The sequence below is a fragment of the Anas acuta genome, chromosome 6, assembly GCF_963932015.1.
Source record: "Anas acuta chromosome 6, bAnaAcu1.1, whole genome shotgun sequence".
Classification (NCBI taxonomy): Eukaryota; Metazoa; Chordata; class Aves; order Anseriformes; family Anatidae; genus Anas; species Anas acuta.
Genome location: NC_088984.1, coordinates 9,905,384 through 9,924,467, shown reverse-complemented (window position 1 = coordinate 9,924,467; position 19,084 = coordinate 9,905,384). Strand labels below are relative to the sequence as shown.

General features: G+C 37.7%; 1 protein-coding gene across 29 annotated transcripts in view; it reads left to right on the top strand.

The window, feature by feature from the left end:
* Positions 1-19,084, top strand: part of NCKAP5 (NCK associated protein 5) — a 435,214-nt gene that overhangs the window by 346,329 nt on the left and 69,801 nt on the right. For all 29 annotated transcript variants that reach the window (XM_068687313.1, XM_068687308.1, XM_068687306.1 and 26 more), the window contains one exon: positions 2,374-2,493. In XM_068687313.1, coding sequence (XP_068543414.1) covers positions 2,374-2,493 — 120 coding nt within the window. The remainder of the gene's footprint in view (positions 1-2,373; positions 2,494-19,084) is intronic.

The following is a 19,084-nucleotide window of genomic DNA, read 5'->3' as shown; positions in this document are numbered from 1 at the left end:
TGCTATAGTGAGACCGTAGGAATACCTTACATATTTGGGAGATTGTGATCTTAATAGCTGGTCGTTTTGCGCTCAGGAGGGGAAAGAGTTGTTTCAGACATTTGATAGTTTTATTAATTGGTAATTTTAAGACTTCAACTTGCTAAACTGAGATTTTATTTTACCAGAATACTGCTACCTTAATGTGCTTCATTTCTTCTCTGTACTATAAGTGGCATTGCCATTGGCACAGTTTATAGCATCTGGGTGGGTAATCTACTATCTTATATTTCACTTTTTACAGGAAGTCTAAAGTTTCAAACATAAATCTTATGGTTTTAGGACTGTACGATAAGAAAGTTTTGAGCAGAGGCATTGCTAAGATTTAATTTCTTTCTACAGTGTCAGTTCCTGTGAATCATTTTTCCCTTTCAGTACACTTAGTAGTGTTGAAATGTTAAATAATGTTGTAACAACCAAGGCTTTGTTTTAAATTCTCTGATTATTTGTGAAAGGCAGATAATGATGAGTCTTGATGCTTGCACTTTCCTGTTAGTCATTGCTTTCTGTGAGACCAGAGATAAAATAGGTCTCACTGTCAGAAATCAAAACTTTAGATTTTTTATATAACATCAAATTCAAGATTTTGGGGGGGTTATGTTAAAAGGCTCTAACAATTTTACTTACAGCCTGATGGCCACTTAAAACAAATATTAAGCTGAGAACCTATCAAGAGAAAATAACTGCATTCATCCAGTAGCATCATAAAATCTGATGCATTCTATATGCATAAAAAGATGTTTACAATTTTCTGAAAGTCTCAAGATGAGCTTACTTTATTGTGTGTTCACCTCTTATAACCTCAGTGCTGGCTGCAGTGGAGACAAGAGCTACTGTAGGCAAGAATTTAGGCTACATCTGACTGCAGTTTCCTCCTCTGTGTTGTTTTCTCATGAGGGTAGGTCATTATGTTGATAATGGTATTGACAGGACAGCATATGGGGATCCAGAGGCCTGTTTCTCCACCTTCATATGGTGGGAAGTAAAATCAGTTAGGCAATACCACAGGGCAGCAACTGGCCTAAATTTAAAAGCATAAGGCAAGGTGTTTGGGGGGGGTTCATTATTTATTTATTTTTTTAATAAAACTAGACATGGCTGCAGCTTATTACTTTTATATGTGATCTTTATTAGCAAACAGCTCTTCTTAATTTAAGAAGCTCCCATACCTCAAAGTAGACAGCTTCAGAAATTATGGGGGAAGGTGGAGTGTCCGATTCAGCTCTTTCCAAAATCAAAATCCTCTTTCTGATAGAATCCCTTACTCCTCCATGTGGCCAGGAAAAGCAGGTCTTGTATTGACATTAGAAATTAGATAAATGGATAGATAGATAGATAGATAGATAGATAGATAGATAGATAGATAGAAAGAAAGAAAGAAGGATAGATAATTTGCTGTATAGGGAAGCCACTAATGGCTTGCTCGTGATGAACTTGCCATAGCCTTGGCTAAAAGACCTGCATCTTTCAGTTGTGGCAGTTACATCCCGTGCCTTACGATGCAGAGGTTTCACACTCTGCCTCTGCTTCTAATGGTCTTTACGCATTACCGCTGCTTTAATGGCCTATCTGAAGGCTTTTTGGTACCTCATATTGGAAATGGCAGGCAGGATCGTGTTCACAAGTGTGTCTGGTGAATCGACATCTAAGGCCTGGCCTCCTCTACAGTGACTAGTTACAGTGAGGAAGATACAGACCATCCACAACATGCAGCCAGCATTGCTGACTTGGTTATTCCAGAAAAAGCAGGGAGGGGATGCGACTTCAGAAGAGTACCTTGAAGGCACAGTGCCTCTTTGAACTTTTTTCTTCTATGGTGTGGCTGAAGCTTTTTCCTTAGCGTATGCTTATTACAATATTCATATCTTAATTGCTGTTTTCTGCTTTGAGCAGGATGCAAAATGAAACACGTTGCTAGCAGTCACTTTTTATACTAACAGAAACTCCTAAAGGATGTAGCATGTAACTGTCATTTTTCATTACAAGAATTTTTTGATGTTATCATGTGATGATCGAATAACCAGAGAAAATGAAGTAGCAAATTTTTCTGATCTGTATTATTTTAAAAGCTGTCTATGTTGTTCATATATATACAAGTTGATGCTCCATGCCTGTCAGTGTTCAAGAGGCATTTTGGTAATGCCCTCAATAACATGCTCTAATTTCTTTATCCCTGAAGTGGTCAGGCAGTTGGTTTTGATGATCTTTGTAGGTCCCTTCCGACTGCACTATTCTAAATTCTAAATTCCTTCTTAGAGCCTGACATTACATAGAGATTTTAAAATTGCTTCTGTTACCTGCTTTCTAATCTTCCTGTTTTCCCTTGTGCTGCAGGATCTGAGGGAAGAATGTATAAAGCTGAAAACGAGAGTTTTTGATTTGGAACAACAGAATCGAACGCTAAGTGTGCTTTTCCAGCAGAGAGTCAAACCAGCTTCTGACCTCCTCCTTCAGGTAGGAAATGGGCTTTGCAGAAGGAAAGCCATGAGCATTATATTTCTCACAATTATAAAATTCTCTTCTTCTGTTCTTCTCTTTTTCTTAAGGTTATGTCAATAAGCAGGAAATGACAGTTGGTAGATTTAATATATCAGAAGAATGTCAGTTATCTATAATCTAATACCACTGAAACTGAAAGTGTACACCAATGAGTTATGATTACATATTATGTGCAAATGTGGAAAAAGGAGTATACCTGTGGAGTGACTTTCTCTTTCAGTGCTTCTTCACTATGATAAATGGAATTATATGGGTTCATTATCCCTCTGCAGGAGAGAAACTCAGATTCCTTAACATTCTGCTTGATGGTGAACAGTGTAATTTCCTGCAAGAAGACAGCCCATTTATTTAACTCCTGCCATATGTGTTACGAGGACTTAAGTACATCTTCACAAGCTTACAGAGATATTTTTTTTAACCTTTCATGGGAGGATATAGCTGAGGAACCAATTGACCCATCTCCCACTCCTTTGCCATTCTGGAATAATAAGAGATGTTTCAGTATCCCTTTCGATTTGGCAAAGTCCATTATTATGAATTAATCCATCTTTTTGACATCCTTTTGTAGAAGTAGAATTGCTTTGCAGAACTTCCAACAAATCTGACCACGAGCTAGAAGAACAGTAAATGAAGACTAACTAGATTTTGCAAGTTTCAAACAACGGGGCAAAGTCTGGCTTTGGCAATGCATGTTATTATTATTAGAGAAAAAAAAATCATAAACTTAAGGGGAGAAATTTGGGTAACTCACCTAGTTAAATGATATTAAATGTGTGTCTTATTAAAATCGTCTGATGCTGTGCAAGTATATCTTGAAGTAAAATTTAGCCTTTGCACTATCACTCAACACCTGACAGCTACTAACTCTCATCATTTTGGGTTCTTTATTGAGAAAACATTGGTCTGCTCACCAACTGGTGCTTAAGGGCAAGGAATCCCCACAGTGAGAGCAAATAGCTGTGAAACTAAAGCACAGGCAGAGTGGTGCTAGGTCACCATCACAGGGATCTGTGTTCTTGCATTGTCCTCATATTCCTCATTTTGTGTTGATTTGGGTATTGCTTGGTCAAGACCCTCGTTCTTTTGTTTTCTTTTCTCCTGTCCCCCGCTTTCTTGCCTGTTTGTTCATCCTCCATAGACTCATGGTTGCTGTGTAAAACTGTTACATCTTTATTTATTCAGTCTTTAATGCATCCACTGCAGCATGCACGTTTATTGCTCACTTCTGATTTTGACAGTTCCATCACCTGCTCCTTCTTCCCATTTTCTTATTTTGTTCCGTTTCCAAAGTGCCTAACTCTAGCCAGTGTTAGTATTGGGTTAGGTTGCACAGAAGTCAGACATTTCACATTCCTTACTGCCTAGTTATGTGGCAACAATAAGGCCAGGTTATTTTGGGAGTGTTACAGAAGTGTAAGATAACATCTGAAAAGTGGGATCGATGGTTTGACTTCAGTTCCTTGAAACTGGATTGTGTCACTGCTGCAAAGGAAGTTGAAAGAGATGAACCTGCACCAAGTAGAAGGACTAAATGATGTAGGTTTTAGAGAGGGCTTCAAACTGTTTTACGTTGTTGTCCCTGCACAGTTTGGCAGGCAGGCAATGTGTGTAGATTCCCCCCACACCCCTCACCCCTGCCCTTTTTTCACTGCTTTGTCTTTTTTGCCAAAGAAGAAAGAGAATTAAGATCATTCTTAAGGTCCATGTCACACAGATGACAAAATGTGCTGTTATGTCCCTACACTATCAACAGATTTTAACCCCCCTCGGGGGGAAAAAAAATAAAAATAAAAAAAATAAAAGGCAGCGAACAAGTTGCAGTGTACAGGAGAAAATGAAGAACTTCTGTTAAAACACTTCATATGTCACTTTTACACACACACACACACACACACAAAAAAGTCAATTAGTGAGTTTCCAGAAATCTATTTTTTTCTCCAATTTTACTCCAGGCTTGAATTAGTGGTGTGTCATCTGTGATCTTGTAGACTGGGATGTAAAATCTAAAGAAGACTGTTTCCTTAGGGCTGAAATTAAGCAAATATTGTTGTGTGCCTGAAACAAAAATGGAAGAAAAGTTTGGATTATGTCTTTTTTGGAAATGCATAAACAGCAGGTTTAGAGCAAGAACTAAATATTTGTTTAAATCTCTCGCTCTCCAGTAGAGTACTAACTGTGTGGTTAAGGAGACTTCTGTTAATTCACAGCCCTGATCAAAGTGAATGGACAAATACTGTTGGGGGTGGTGGTGGTGTTACTTTTACCTTTCCCATACTGTCCGGTACAGCAAAGTTTAATATAATTTACATTTTGGTCTCATCCTACAAGTATTTATACTCAGTACAATTAGAAATTTTCAATAATGCTGCAGAACAGGGTCTAAGCTAAAAATAAGTAACATTAGTTACTTTGTCTGCATATCTTCTGTGATTTGTTTCTATGTTACCATCAATTCATTCTGTGATTGGCACTAGAAAACTCTTGTATGAAAGACTGAGCTTATTTTTAAATCATAAACATTCTGAGTATCTCAGATTTCAACAGAAATATAGATTTCTTAAATAAGGTGAAATAGATTTCACCATTACCCTAAGTTTCTTTGTTATTTGGTTTTAAGCAAATTTTACACAATTTGTGTCTTCTTAGAAATCAGTTCATTCACTTTTTTTCCCAGTAAACAAATTGATTTAAATGTCTTGAACTTGACTGCAGAATAGCAGCCTGTGTACAGTACTGATTGCACTGCGTTGTTTTTCATCGTGCTTCTCACATAGATCAGAAGAAAAACTGATTGCTTCCAATTTAAAAATGAAATCATGTAGTGAAGGTTTTCATGACTGCTTCTGGAATCCTTCACTATAAAACTATTATTGAAAGTATTACACTCTCATGCATTTACAAGAAAAGTAAGTACTCATGAAATTGAAGGGCCTAATAATATTTTAAAAGAAATACATGTGTTTTCTTGAGGCATGTGATTAAGTAGATTGCCATATAAGTTCTTTGCTGCTAGAAATTCTGGTGTACTTACTGCCTGTAGTGACTGTGATACAGAGGACATCTCATTCCTGTCATGAAAAGATTAAATAACACAGGCTCTGATGCAAAATATAAGGAGGAGAAAGAGATAACTCAAGCTTTTTTTTTTTCCACTACTTCTTTTGTGGATGATTTTAAGAGCTACCCTGTCTTTCTAGGGACGTTCTTTCTAACTGAATAGTGTGATTTACAAATCCAGTATTAGGGTTATTAGGGTAGGTAAATAAGGAAGAATCTGATAACCTGTGGGTTTTTTGTTTGTGCTTATTTTTGTTTTATATTATCCAATAAATCTCTCTGAAATGGCTTTCTGAAAATTTAGAAGCCTTGGAAAAGTGCTTCTGTCTCAGCACCATCTGAAGAAAAGGAATAGCATTAGAAACTATCACATAGGAGTGGCTTCTGCCAAGACAGCCTTCCTTTTCCTCAGTTGATATGGTTGCTAAAAAGATATGAAATTCTGCCTGTCATGGCAAAAAAAAAGGTTTGGGAAAGAAAAACAGGAACTCCATTATGGTGAGGTACTTTGTATTTCATCTGGCAGTGGGAGATGTAGTTGGGAATGACAGACAAAGGTTTAAAATAGGGTAGAGTGGAACTGGTTGGAAGCAAAGAGGCAAATTTGCGCAGGTGATGCTCAGAAGATTGATGAAGGGATGAGATAAATCTAAAGAGAGGGTAAGGATAAGAAGAAGGGTAAGGGTAAGAAAACTGGTGAGAAAAAGGTAAGAAAAAGGGTAAGGGTAGGAAAAAGAAGCAGCCTTAGATTAAACCTACCACTTTTGATTTGCCCATGGTCATGTATAGCATATATGAAATAGGTTTAAATGTAAATGTTAATATCACTTAATTTCTGTCTTTTCTTTATTTATTTATTTTTAATAAATGGCACAGTGTTTTGTTCAGAGAAACGTAAAACTATTAAAATAACCAAATTATAGACTTTTATACTTTTTCTCTGTCGTCTCATAAAGTTGTTTGACTTTATTGGGTATAGACTACTCACTCTTGAGACAGATCTGTCTCGGGCCTTTTTTTTTCTAGTTAGCCCTCTTATTCTACTCCTACTTGACAATATAATGATTGCCATCAAACCTGATTCTAGAATTGAATGTTTTTCCTTTGCAACAAGGATGACATTCATAGAGTTTTTGAGAGGTAAAAGGGGTTGGTGTTTGCCTTCTGATAGATACTGCAGTCGTTTATGTAATGTATCTCTGTTTACATAAAAGGAAAATGTTTGTTAGATAAATTCTTCTCATGGATAAAATTCTTGTTTTCACTTTTCATCCAGGAGGTTGCTGTTTATAAAGCAGGCAGGGAACTTACAGTGAAAGGTGTTAAAAAGTGCAGAGTAGCAACATTTATTGAATTGATTTACTTGATTAAATAAGTAATAAAATTTTCATAGTTGGGAAAGCATAAAATAATACTACTAATCACAAGATTTACAGTATCTCTGATCCCAAACTGTATTTTCATTGCCTTTTTATTCCCATCATAAAAATGCTACTTTACCAACTCCAGAACAAGGTAGGGAGAACTCCTGAAGCATCCATTTTCTCATTGTGTTTCTCTGGCTAGATTAGTTTCATTTATTACTCATGGACCATCCACATTGTTTAATTTCATGTCTAAGATTTTGTTTCGAGTGCCATAGCACAGTCTGCTGAATCCTTAGATTCAAATAATAACTACTTTGTTGTAACTGCATTGACATTAGCTCTTGTAATAACCTGACAACTGCGAGACATATGAGATAGACTGTAACTGTACGCACTTGGATGGAAACAGTTGTGCAACTTAGCAGGAAGGGGTAAATTACACTGACGACATTATTATATATGAGAAGGAAAAAGGGCAATTAATTGCCCTAACACCTGACAAAAGGAGATGGAGTGTCTGGCCTCAGAGCCTGACCTCTGGTTCAGACATCGTTAGACACGATGATGTCTGAATGCGGAAGGTTAAAAGTGAAGTTGCATCACCTTCCAGCAATTAGATATATGAAATGGTTAAGTATTTCAGAAAGAAAGTATTGGAGGGTTTGAAATTAAAGCTAAAGATCATCGCACATTGTTAGAAAACAGTTTGTCAGCAGTCCAAATCTATTTAAATAACTGGATCGTTACACGCTGAGCAGCAGCATAATTCCCGTCTGACAGAAGCCAGCCACTCGTCCTGCCTGCTGCCTCTGGGCTCTTCACAGAGCACGCAGACTTGAGACCAAGATCAGCAAATTTGTGTGTGAAGTTTGGAAACTCCCGCGGTTGACCTGCTTATTTTCTTACTTCACTTCTCTTCCTTGGTATCCATCACATTGTCAGGGCACTCGTATTTGCAAATCTTCTGAAACTCCAACTCCCGAACAGATTGGCAAATGGCCTTTTTTTCTCAGAAAATATTAAAGTAAAAATAAGGCATAACAGCTTCTGCAGTGATACTTAATGCTCTGTATTTCATCTCAGCTTAAATCACCGACATGGAATAATATATTCCATATATCGGAATATATTATTGGAACCATATTTCTTACCCTTTTTACAGCTTCACATACATGCTGAAGAAATGTTACAGGAATAAAGTATGGCTGAGAGCCTACTGGTTAAATGTATGGGTAACCAAAGTCAGTGATGAGAGAAGGAAAGAAAATATCCTCCAAAGCAAGTCCATCTAACCTCCCTAAATTAAGCTGCATGACCTCTAGTTTTGAAGGAACAGTGATAGGAGAATGCTTGGAAGAATGAGGCTAGACATCTGATAACCTGACAGCTCTAGAAGGCTCTGAGACGAGCAGATTTTTGGGAGAGCACCTCGCATCGCTGGATGTCATCCACAACAGTGGCTCCCTACAGGTCATCTCTAGTCACAAGGATGTAAGCTGACAGAAGCAAACTTATCGAATAGTTCAGTTGAAAGAGACCTTACAAAGATCCTCGAGTCCAACTGCCTGACCACTTCAGGGATAACCAAAAGCTCGAGCATATTAGTGAGGGCATTATCCCAATGCCTCCTGACCACCGACAGGCTTGGGGCACCAACCACCTCACTAGGAAGCCTGTGCCAGTGTTTGCCTACCTTCGTGGCAGAGAAATGTTTCCTCATGTCCAGTCTGAACATCCCTTGAGGCAGCTTTGTGCCATTCCTTTTTGTTATATCACGGATTACCAGGAAGATCAGTGTGAAAATCATGGCTGTGTTGTGCAGACTTTCAAAAAGCTTTGTGAGATAGATCCCTTGAACCACATGGCTGAGGAGGCCTTTCTTGTCCCTTACGAATACCAGTCTGTAGCACCGGGGAAACCTGTTGTGCTCTTTTATAACTAGGGAAACTGTAAAACTCTCATTCTGAAAATGGAACATTTGCCAAAATGCTTTGCTGGATCTAAATCTATTTCAGGCTGATAAAGGAACATCACACACACACACACACACACACACACACACACAAAGTTATAGACTGTGGCATGATATATGAAAGGAGAGCGAGGGTATTATCCTTCACAGCTTTTAAAACTAGAGCAAGCAAAGCACAGCTAGGTGTTGTGTGGAGAAGGGTATTTTTATTATCAGGGAGTTAGATCAACGTAGCTGATAGGTCTGCCCCATCTGTAATTTGTGTCTTGGTGACCTCCCTTCTTGTCAGACTGTTAATCCTTATTCCAGTACCTAAACTCTTCACTGATGTACTCTTAAACAAAAAGAAAATAATGACTAAAGCTCACCAAGTGCTGAAGAGCAGAGATGGTCTTTCAGAGTAAGCATACGTCAAGGAAACAGTGGGGCTGTGCTGATGCGACAGGCCTTAACAAAAGAAGTCAGATTTTGCTGCCTATTTTTTTAGACAAACATGCAACTGATGCTGAGTGAGCTGTAGATTTCTCTTTATTTTATGCATGGATTTTTACTATCAGTGATGATACACATGATGGCAGGAATCCAATATGGCATTTGAAACCCTGAGCGAGTATGTAAGCAGTCATTAAGTACAACAGCGTATTTCAAAGCTTTTCCTATCATTGTGTACATTCAGTGAGAGACGACAAATAAGACAAAAGGTAAGAGTCCCACAGTACAAAACCGTATTTCTGTATTCCAAACTCTTGCCCTGTGCTTCAAACTTACAGTAAGCATGAAAAAGATACACTTTTTTTTTTTTTTAATTTTCTGCAGTTACATTTAACCTATAGCAATGCTTAACTTAGAGAGAATAACCCACTGGATGCAGTTTCAACCTGTGCTATTTGCTGACTGTATTGGCAACGTACTGTGTAAATCGTTGCATGAATGGTCAAAGAATAAGTATAGAGGCTGGTTACAAGGAATCCTTATTGTAGACTGAGAACTTTGTGAAAACTCTTTGAGTTATTCATGCCTTTAAATTTTGTATGACCAGCATCTTTTTTTTCTTTTTTTTTTTTGTATGATATATTTCAGGTTTTGATTAAATTTACAACGTTTTTGTTATGTTAGGTGTATTTAATCAAAAGTCATTCACTCTGGTTTCCTTTCTAAATGGAAAAATCTTTCTCATTGAAATTCTGATAGCAGAAATTAGCATGTATTTGTTCTAATGCTATCTCAGTGTATGATATGCACAGTACAAGCCAAGTGTTACATATGGAAGTGTAATTTTGTGTCATCAGGTCATTTCTTAAAGCTTCCTGATTTTGAATTGCACAGCGGATTGAAATAGTAGCCACTGCAGGCCCTTCTTAAATACAGTGTGGATAAACAACAGGTGTGCTAGATAATTGTTGTTTCATCATGGTGCATATTTCACACTCCATAACTCCCAAATGAATTACCAAAAGAATGCATAAAATTAAATGATTCGAAGATTTTGAGGCCTTCTTCTTGTGGCAAAGTAGAAATCTATTGAAATTCTAAGGCAGTATAAAAGCATAATCATTATTATTACAGACGTGTCATGTTTCTCCTATTGCTCTAGTGGAGCTATGCATGTCGTTTGTTTTCCTAAAAGACTTTGAAACTTAAATGAAGGACAACTGCTCAGAAGTATGCATGTATGGAATAAATAACAATAAGTAAATGATTAATTTAATTTCTAATTTTACTACACTTAATACGTGTGGAATTTCATTTAAATTGTACTTTACTCGTAACTGTGTTTCTGTTACTGTTGAAGCATAGTGGCAGAGTCTAAGGACATGAATCAATCTGGAACTATGGCTCCTTTACTTCAAAAGTGGTGTGCCAATAAGTGCTTTGCTTAGTAACATTTAAGCATTTCAGATTATATCAGGTCAGTGTAATTTGCTAGTAATTTTAAATTACACATTCAATCAGATGAATCCAACATCATGGTAAGTGGTTTTTAGCACATAAAATTACTCAATAAGTATTTTCTGTTGCCATCTGTTATGAAAAAAAAATAATTTCCCTGGCATGTGCTCTGTATGTTTTGTGTACTTTTATGTATACTGTGCATGGAAGAAAGGGTTGGTAATTAAAATGAAATGTTATTCATAATGAATCATAAAACACCTACTGAACCAACCCCATCTTTTAGTATTGAATTTTACTAATGCTCTCCTTTGTTTCCCAAATGACCTATCTTCTTTAATGATGGTTTGGATACTGGTAAGATTCAGATCCTCATCCAGAGGCTGTGACACTATTGACTACGTCTCTGTTGACTTCGCTGAGAATGTGAAATACTGTATTGCGAGATAAAATCAGCACGTAGATGCTCAGTGAAACTGAAGAGTCCATTAGTGCCTTAACTCTTGTATTACCATCTGGGTATCTCTTGATAAGGGCAAGCTGAAAGGAAAAGTTACCTTTGTCATTAAATCTTTAATAATGTGATATTGACAAACTTGAGTCTTACTGTATTTTTAGCATTTTTAGATTGCATTCCTGCTCATTTCTGCCTGGATGTGAGCAAGCCCTGTTTCATTAGTCACTAACAGATGTCTGGATGCAGGGAGGAGCAGTGATTTGTCTGTGTCCTGTGTGCATTACAAGGGCATCTTGAACATTATGAATTAAACTCCGTCTTACTGGGTTAAAAGTATGGAAACCAGAGTGTCAAAGTAATGACATCTGGAATTAATATCAGTGCTTTAAAAACTCAAACAGATAGCACTTTTCTGTTCCTTCTTCTGGTATACACCTTCTGAGATGAATTACTTCATTTTGTAGTGTTTTGATTCTAAATTTTTATAGTCAGTCATATTCTAAAAGCAGAAATACTTCATCTAATGTGTTTAAGTTTCCTTTCACTTACTCTTAACCCTCCCCCTTTTCTTTTTCCCTAAATAAGCATTGCATCCTCCTCCTGTTCTGTAGATACATATATGTCTAGGTACACTTATTATGGATTATAGATAATGTGAGTGTGAACACGAACCAGACATTAGCATTGTATTTTAGAGGCTTGCTTAAATTTATTCCATTAAATGGTCCTTAGGAGGTTCTTGACAATAATTAGACATATGGGTACTCAGCTTTGCTGCCAGTCTTTACCAGTTCATGGGGGAATAACAAATGGAATTAACCTTTAATTTAGGTCTTTAGGTCCTTCACATACACAGACCCAGACTTTCAACTGTTCAGGCATTTTGCTGAGCTCTTCTAAAAATCTGGCTACTTATTTGGTGCTGAACCGGGGGCTGACCCTTTTTAAAACTCCTATATAATACCTCCTAAGCCCTTTAAGCTTTTATCTACGGGAAAATAATGATCAATTCACAAGGTCACAGATTCCTAATCAAAAGTTGGCACCGCTTATTCCGAGCACGTACAGCTGCCGAAGGGGTCTGCAGCTCTCAGCTTTCCATGGTAAAGATCATGGCTGCTTCGAGCCCAGGGCAGGCTGCCTCCAGGGACATTCTTGCAGCAGGGTGGGAGAGGAACTCTCTTTAATGCCATCGTGTGCCAGGGCTTGGCACTCACAGGGCTGGTCCAGGTCCTGCACAGCACTTAGACGGCACTGTACTCGCAAGAGCCCAGTTTGGCCCAGGAGCAATGGCTGGTGGTATTTATTTTCCATTTCCATAAGTACCTGGTATCCAGGCATCCAAGAAAACCACTGTAAAAAGGCTCTCCTTATTTGAAATTGTTCTGTCAGAGCCAAAAACAATGCATTAGTGTTGGAGAGAAAATATGTATGTAAAAGCCTTAAACTAACAATAACGTTATTTCCTTAAATCCTCCTACTACTTTTACACTCTTTTCAGTCCAGCTGACATTTCAACAATTTCACCAAAAAAAATGAAACAAAAAAAAAGAATAAGGAAGGGTGGAGGGATTGTGAAACCTTTCAAATGCATAATTTTGAAGCACGGAAAATGCAACTTGTTCAACATTAACCTTGACAAATTCGTGCTCCTGTCATTTAAATGAATGAACCTTTCCAGTGTCTAGCTTGCTGGACCTTGAGAAACAGCAGTGAGGAAGGACTGTAAAAATGATGCTCATATCTCTTAAATTATTTTTTCTGAGTAAATGAATGATTTCAGTGCAAACCAAATAAGGATGAATCTGCTCACTTGAATCACCTGTTCACAGCCAATGAACTTCCATGTGAAGCAGCGTTCACCCTCCTCTGTTGCCATGTATTGATCTAAAACATCTTCCCCGAGCCTTCTCTCTCCTTTTCCTCCTACAGGCAAAAGGTTAGAGTTAGATAATAGTATTAATTTTCCAGACATCTGCACATGTTTTAATAGCCTTTAGAAGGTTTGAAATGGTTTCTGTTTGACCACCACAGGGCTAAAATGCCATTAAGACTTAGATTGTAGCAATACATAACAATCATAGCCCCGTAGTTCAACCTGGCAATAAAAAAGCTAATTTATTTTATTGTAGATTTAAATTAATGTGATGAACTCCTCTCTCAACAGGGGCTGTTACACCACTCTTACAAAAATACCATTGCCCTGCATATTTTCAAAACCAGATAAAAAAATCTGCAACAAACCGCGAGTATAATTTTGTTCTGTGTGCTTTTGAGTGCTCGTACATGTGTTTGTGTTCACATAATGCCATTCCTGAAACCACATTGTTTCTTCTATCATACCTACATTCTTACACTCATTTTTATCTAACATCTCTTCACTCTTAGAGGCAACAGAAAGAAGGTGATTAATAAATCCAGGGCAATGTCTAGTGTTAACCTTTATTTTTTATTTTTTTTTTTTACCACCCTGAGGACTAGTATTTTCTCATGGGGAAGAATTTTTACTAGTTAGGTAAATTGAGTTTTAAGTAGCTTTTAAAAATTAGACATATGCAGTTAATAAGGATAATTTTGAAAATCTGTAAAAACAATTCTAAGAGCTCAGCCAGTTTTCATTTCCAACTATATGCCAGAGGAAAGCTTCAGTGTATCCTATTATAAAGTGATAAAGCAGCATTTGATAGCAGCAGCTTCTGTGATAAAATGATCATGGCAGCACTGAGAACGAATCTAATAAGGGAATTGATCTGTAGATTCCAATTCTGTAAGAGCCAACATCGATCAACATAAATGTCAATAACAAGATCGTATTGAGGGCTGCCTAATTCCTTTAGATGATTTTGGGGCATAGTCAGAAAGTGAATGTGAAAATGAGTTTTAAACTGTAAGAATCACAAATTCAAAGACCAAAATTATTTTGTGCTACCAGGAATATCTCTGGCTGTCATAGTATCAGTGATCAGTATCAATTTAGCAGCATGTTGAAATTAGTGAGTAATTTAATCAGATTATTATTGATAACGCGATTGCAATAGTCTAAGTGACACTAAACCTTCAACACTTTTCAGCTGTGTTTTCATGTTAAAGCGTTTCTTAAATACAGTGAAATAATAACAAACACTCCACCTTTTCACTGTTAAAGCACAGATAGCATGTGAAAGGCATGCCATAAAAGATTAATGGCATTGTTCTTCCTTGTCACAGAAGTTTAGTATAAAGCTGTTTTCTAGACTGATTTTGACCATGCTGAGATGTGAAGGAAAACTGGTGTTGTTTGTGAGCAGTGCAGGAAGGGAAGGTTGCAGAACGTGCAGATGTCTGCCTCCACGCTCGGGTGTTCCTATAATTCATAGCACCAGCATGAGGCTGGCATCCATTTAGCAAAGTGGAATTAACATATGGATTGCTATCAGATCAATAGAAAGGTATTTACAAAAAGCATGTACTGTTTTGTACCAAATTAATGAGAAAAAGTAAATATATAAACTTAATAAGAGGCTTGACTCTTCTACAATACTATTCTCACAAAACTGCTGTTTTACCATACTCCAAGGACTCTACCAAGAGAAAGCTTGTTTAAAACATTTATTTCATTAATTGTTTACATTCTGAGTAGCTGATTACCAGGTCATTGATGTAAACTGTTGACTTTACAGTAATTACAAACCACAGGGAACTTTATGCGTACATTTTCCTAAGAAATTAAATTAGCTCCTTGTATTATTACTGCAATATTTACAGGCTCCTACTGTAGTGCTATTAAAACCACATTGGAGTCTTAGAGCTTGAGAACACTGATAGAGTTATAAAAACAAAACTAGGATCAGGGAGGATTACTTTCTGTCTTTCAGTGTAACTTTTATTTAAAACAGTTTATGAAAATTAATGAAACGAAGGGATTTGGAAGAGGAGTAATTTTAGGCTTACAATAATATTGCCAACTCTGTGAAGAATTCAGAGAGATTATGTTATTTATGTTTATGCATCAAATGTCTGCTTAATACCTCCCAATTTATACCCTAGGATATAAGTTTTCAACCTTCTGAGTTCCTTACTTTGGAATCTAATTGACTGTTTTTTTCCTCTCTCTGAATGGTTTGATAATAACAGAGAGCGGCAAGCCTGGAAAACCTGAAGTAGATGCAAGTGAAGCTTTTGTTTTGTTTTGTTTTGTTTTGTTTTTTTTGTGCTGGATTTGCCTTGTTAACAGGATTTTCCGATGTAGTTTTAGCACCCTAATCTTCTATACAAATGTTTGTAATATCATACCCGTGTACTTTGTCTTGGACGTTGTCAGTTAAGTCTCAGTGAACTCGCCTGGAGGATTTGCCAGCAAAACTGACAAACTGCTGTTATACTGGGTATGAATTTAAAGTCTAGCATCTGCTAGATATTAGATCTCCAGACATCAAGTTTTTTAGCAATGTCCACCTAGTAGTGGGGGAGACAGCAAAAACAAATGGCAAAAATCAAATTAGAACTTGCATGGAAATATTTTTGTTAGATTAATAGAAAATTCAAATCTGCTTGACTTGAAATTTCTGGAATAACTGGAGGCTGCCTTTTTTGTACCATGAAATGTTTTAGCTTACTGAAATGTATTTTATAGTTGAGCCTTTAGTATTCATATTTTCTATAACTCTTTCCCCTTTTAACGCTGGGCAATACTGTAAGTTTGTGATTCTGTTTCCTGTATTTTACACAGCCAGTAAATAAGGCCAATAAATACCAGTCTCTCGCTGCTCGCTCCTAGCACTGTGAGAGTTATCCTGGGGTTCACTCGCTGTGGATTAACCCCCCTCCTCCCACCAGAAATAAATCTAACCAGCTGTAGAGGTGTGTTTCCCACGGTATGAGAGGTGAGAACCCTAGCAGCATCACACAGGGCAATGAATTTCAGGTGACCCACCAGGCAGACAGAGCAGAGTACTAAGTATCAAAGGCAGTATATTTGTTGGTGCTGATTACCACGGGGTGTAAGACCTCTGCGTTGCTTTGTCTATTCCAGACAGAGCTGTATAACGTTTCATGTTGTGTGCTTTTGCCAAATATCATGTACCTCTGCTAGAGCCTGATCTGTTAGAAATGGAGCCTGTAACAACAAGGAAAGAGTAAGAAGAGTTTTGTGTGATGCCTTAGCTTTACGATGAGAAGTTGTGTGTGCCTGCTGGTATAGAGGCAAACTTGTGCATTGACAGCTTCTTGATGTCTAAGAAGTGATGAGAGTAGAGCAATTTGGGGCCAGGAGCAGCATTTGGAACAGACAGAGGCTGTTCGTTTCCCACTCTGTGTTTAGCCTCAGTCCTGGACAAGGTTTGGCAGGAGAAGGGAGCTCCCTGACAAGTTGGCTGCACAGTGCACGTTCTCCCAGCTGTCTCCTGTGGCTGACTCCCGTTGCCCATACTGCAGAGAAATATTCACTTTCTGCAGGGGATGCTCTGCAGCAGCAGAGCAGGCCAGAGCAGAGCTATGGCGAACCTCTCGTTGCTCCTGTGCTTCACCCATACCTTGCCATTTCTTCTTCCTTGATGCAGTATTTTGTTGCTTAAGGAAATGCACAGGTACAGACTGATTGGTCACTTTTGCTATAGGTACAAGTGAAAATACAAATCTAAGTATTTGTGTCAATCTCACGTAGTCCTATAAAACTTGGTCTCTTTCTAACACTTGTTAAAAATATAGAAAAGCATACCCTTACGTGGTTCATGTTGCATTGCACTACTCTGTGCAACTTATAAGATAAGGCTGTGTTTTGTTTTCAGAACTGGTGGAAAAATTCATTTTATTAACTGCCTATTTCTGTGAAGAAATACCAGAACACAATTGTGAATAAGGGACCTTATTTGATGTAAAGGCACTCCTGAAAAGTGGTTAAAAAGAACATAAATGCTTCTTAAAGACATGCTGAATTCTTCAGCTCAAGCACCATAAGGCTGGACATGATTTTAGTCTAAAATATTTATCAGAGAGAAACAGTCAGAGGTAATGTCATGCTGTTAGGGTAAATGATTGCAAAGCAGATTATCAGGGAATTAGAAGGAAAAAAGCATGGATATTTCCACAGTGAAATGTCCTTGAAATTAACCTAAAGGATACAGGTATAAAAAGGAGTATGAGGTGGTATAAATGATGCACAAGAAGTCTGCTAGGAAGTTGCCTGTCTTCATATTCAATAGACAGCTGGAAGGATGAAGGCAAGTTCTTAACCAAGCTGATTTACTCGTGTAAAGTGCTCAGTATGCCAACTGCTATTGCCATTATAAACTGTGAAATGTTCTGTTTATAGGAAGTGAGCAGTAAGAAAGTAGGACATAATTCTGAATTTTCTATTAAATATATAACTTCCGAGTGTTGAAATATTTATCATTTTATTTTCATTGCATCAGTTACATACGATGAAACATCAGGCATTGCTGCATGCACACAGTGTATGATTTCAAGTGTATTTCCTACGTTAGTGATTATTGGAATTAAATACGATGGAAGCACCTTTATATAACATTCACTTTTGCTTCATAGTTGGCTGTTTTCTGTTGACAACAACTTGTTCTGCTCACTTTAAAAAGCAGATTTACCAGATGCCAGAAGCACATGTATTGCAGTCTCTGATTTGTCTAAAGGCAAAATCTACTTCTGCTTTCAGAAGTTGAACTTCATTTTATTATTTTTCCATACATTTAACATTCTCCTTTATTTCAGAATATCAGCTGTATGAGAAGTTCACCCTTCATGCTTTGAATAGTGTGTGTTCTTAATCTAGCTAACCTCTGATGGAGTATGTGAAAGTTATTCTCTCTCCATCTGAATCCCTCTGCAATGCATCTAGGGACGAAAATGCACCTAGGGACTGAAAAAATCAGCATTCAGTTTCAAGACAGATGTTATTTCTGCATAAACCAGTATTAAGTGAATTGCATACCTAATCACATACATATATATTTGGTCTGCTATCTGCCAGGGTGCAATGGAAATGCAGGATGGAGTGCTATTTCTGTAAGACCTTTGAAACTAAATCTCATCCTAGGTGGGATTAATTCATAGCTGGACTCTGCTTTGGATGGATATAGCAGTTATGAGCAAGGGATCAGGAGTGAAAAAGTCACCTAGCAAGAGTTCTGGAGCTTCTGTCACAGCTGTATCAGCACTCTTCTCGTGTTGTACATTTATTGTGTGTTTTTGGTAGAGCTACTAAGGCTTGCTTATTTAGTACAGCCAGGGTAGAACCTGAGCAGGTGTGTTGCTGCCTGTGGATTTGAGAGGAACCTTCTTTGTGCAGAGAATTATTAAAAATGGGTGGTGTGAAGGCTGCAGAGAAGGTATTCCCTGCCAGTAGTGTTGCAACAGCTGCTCTATGTGGGAAAGAAGTCCAGAGTTTGCCTTTTCAGCGTTGTGATGCCCCGGATAGCAGCAGAGACGAGGGGATGTACCAAACAAACATTTGCAGCTCTGGCTCAGAGCACCGGGATGAAAATGTCTCTCTCAGAACCTCGAAAATTTCTTTCTTGTGAATGATGGGCTTTGGCTCATGTGAGAAAAACAAAGCCAATTGATTTAATAGCAATTAACTCATCCGATATTGGAGAGTCATACGCAGTTTGGCATAATTCATTGAAAATTGTTCTGGCAATGCTGCAGGCCATTAGACATTTTAAAAAGGAGATGGGAACTGATAGATATTCTGTGCAGATCCAGTCACGAGGCACTGTGGAGTCTCCCCGTAATACTGCCTCATGCCAGGAGGCCGGAGCCTTCTTTTCTCTTCCTAGAAAGCCTTAATAAGGATGTCGCTGTGGGGATGGG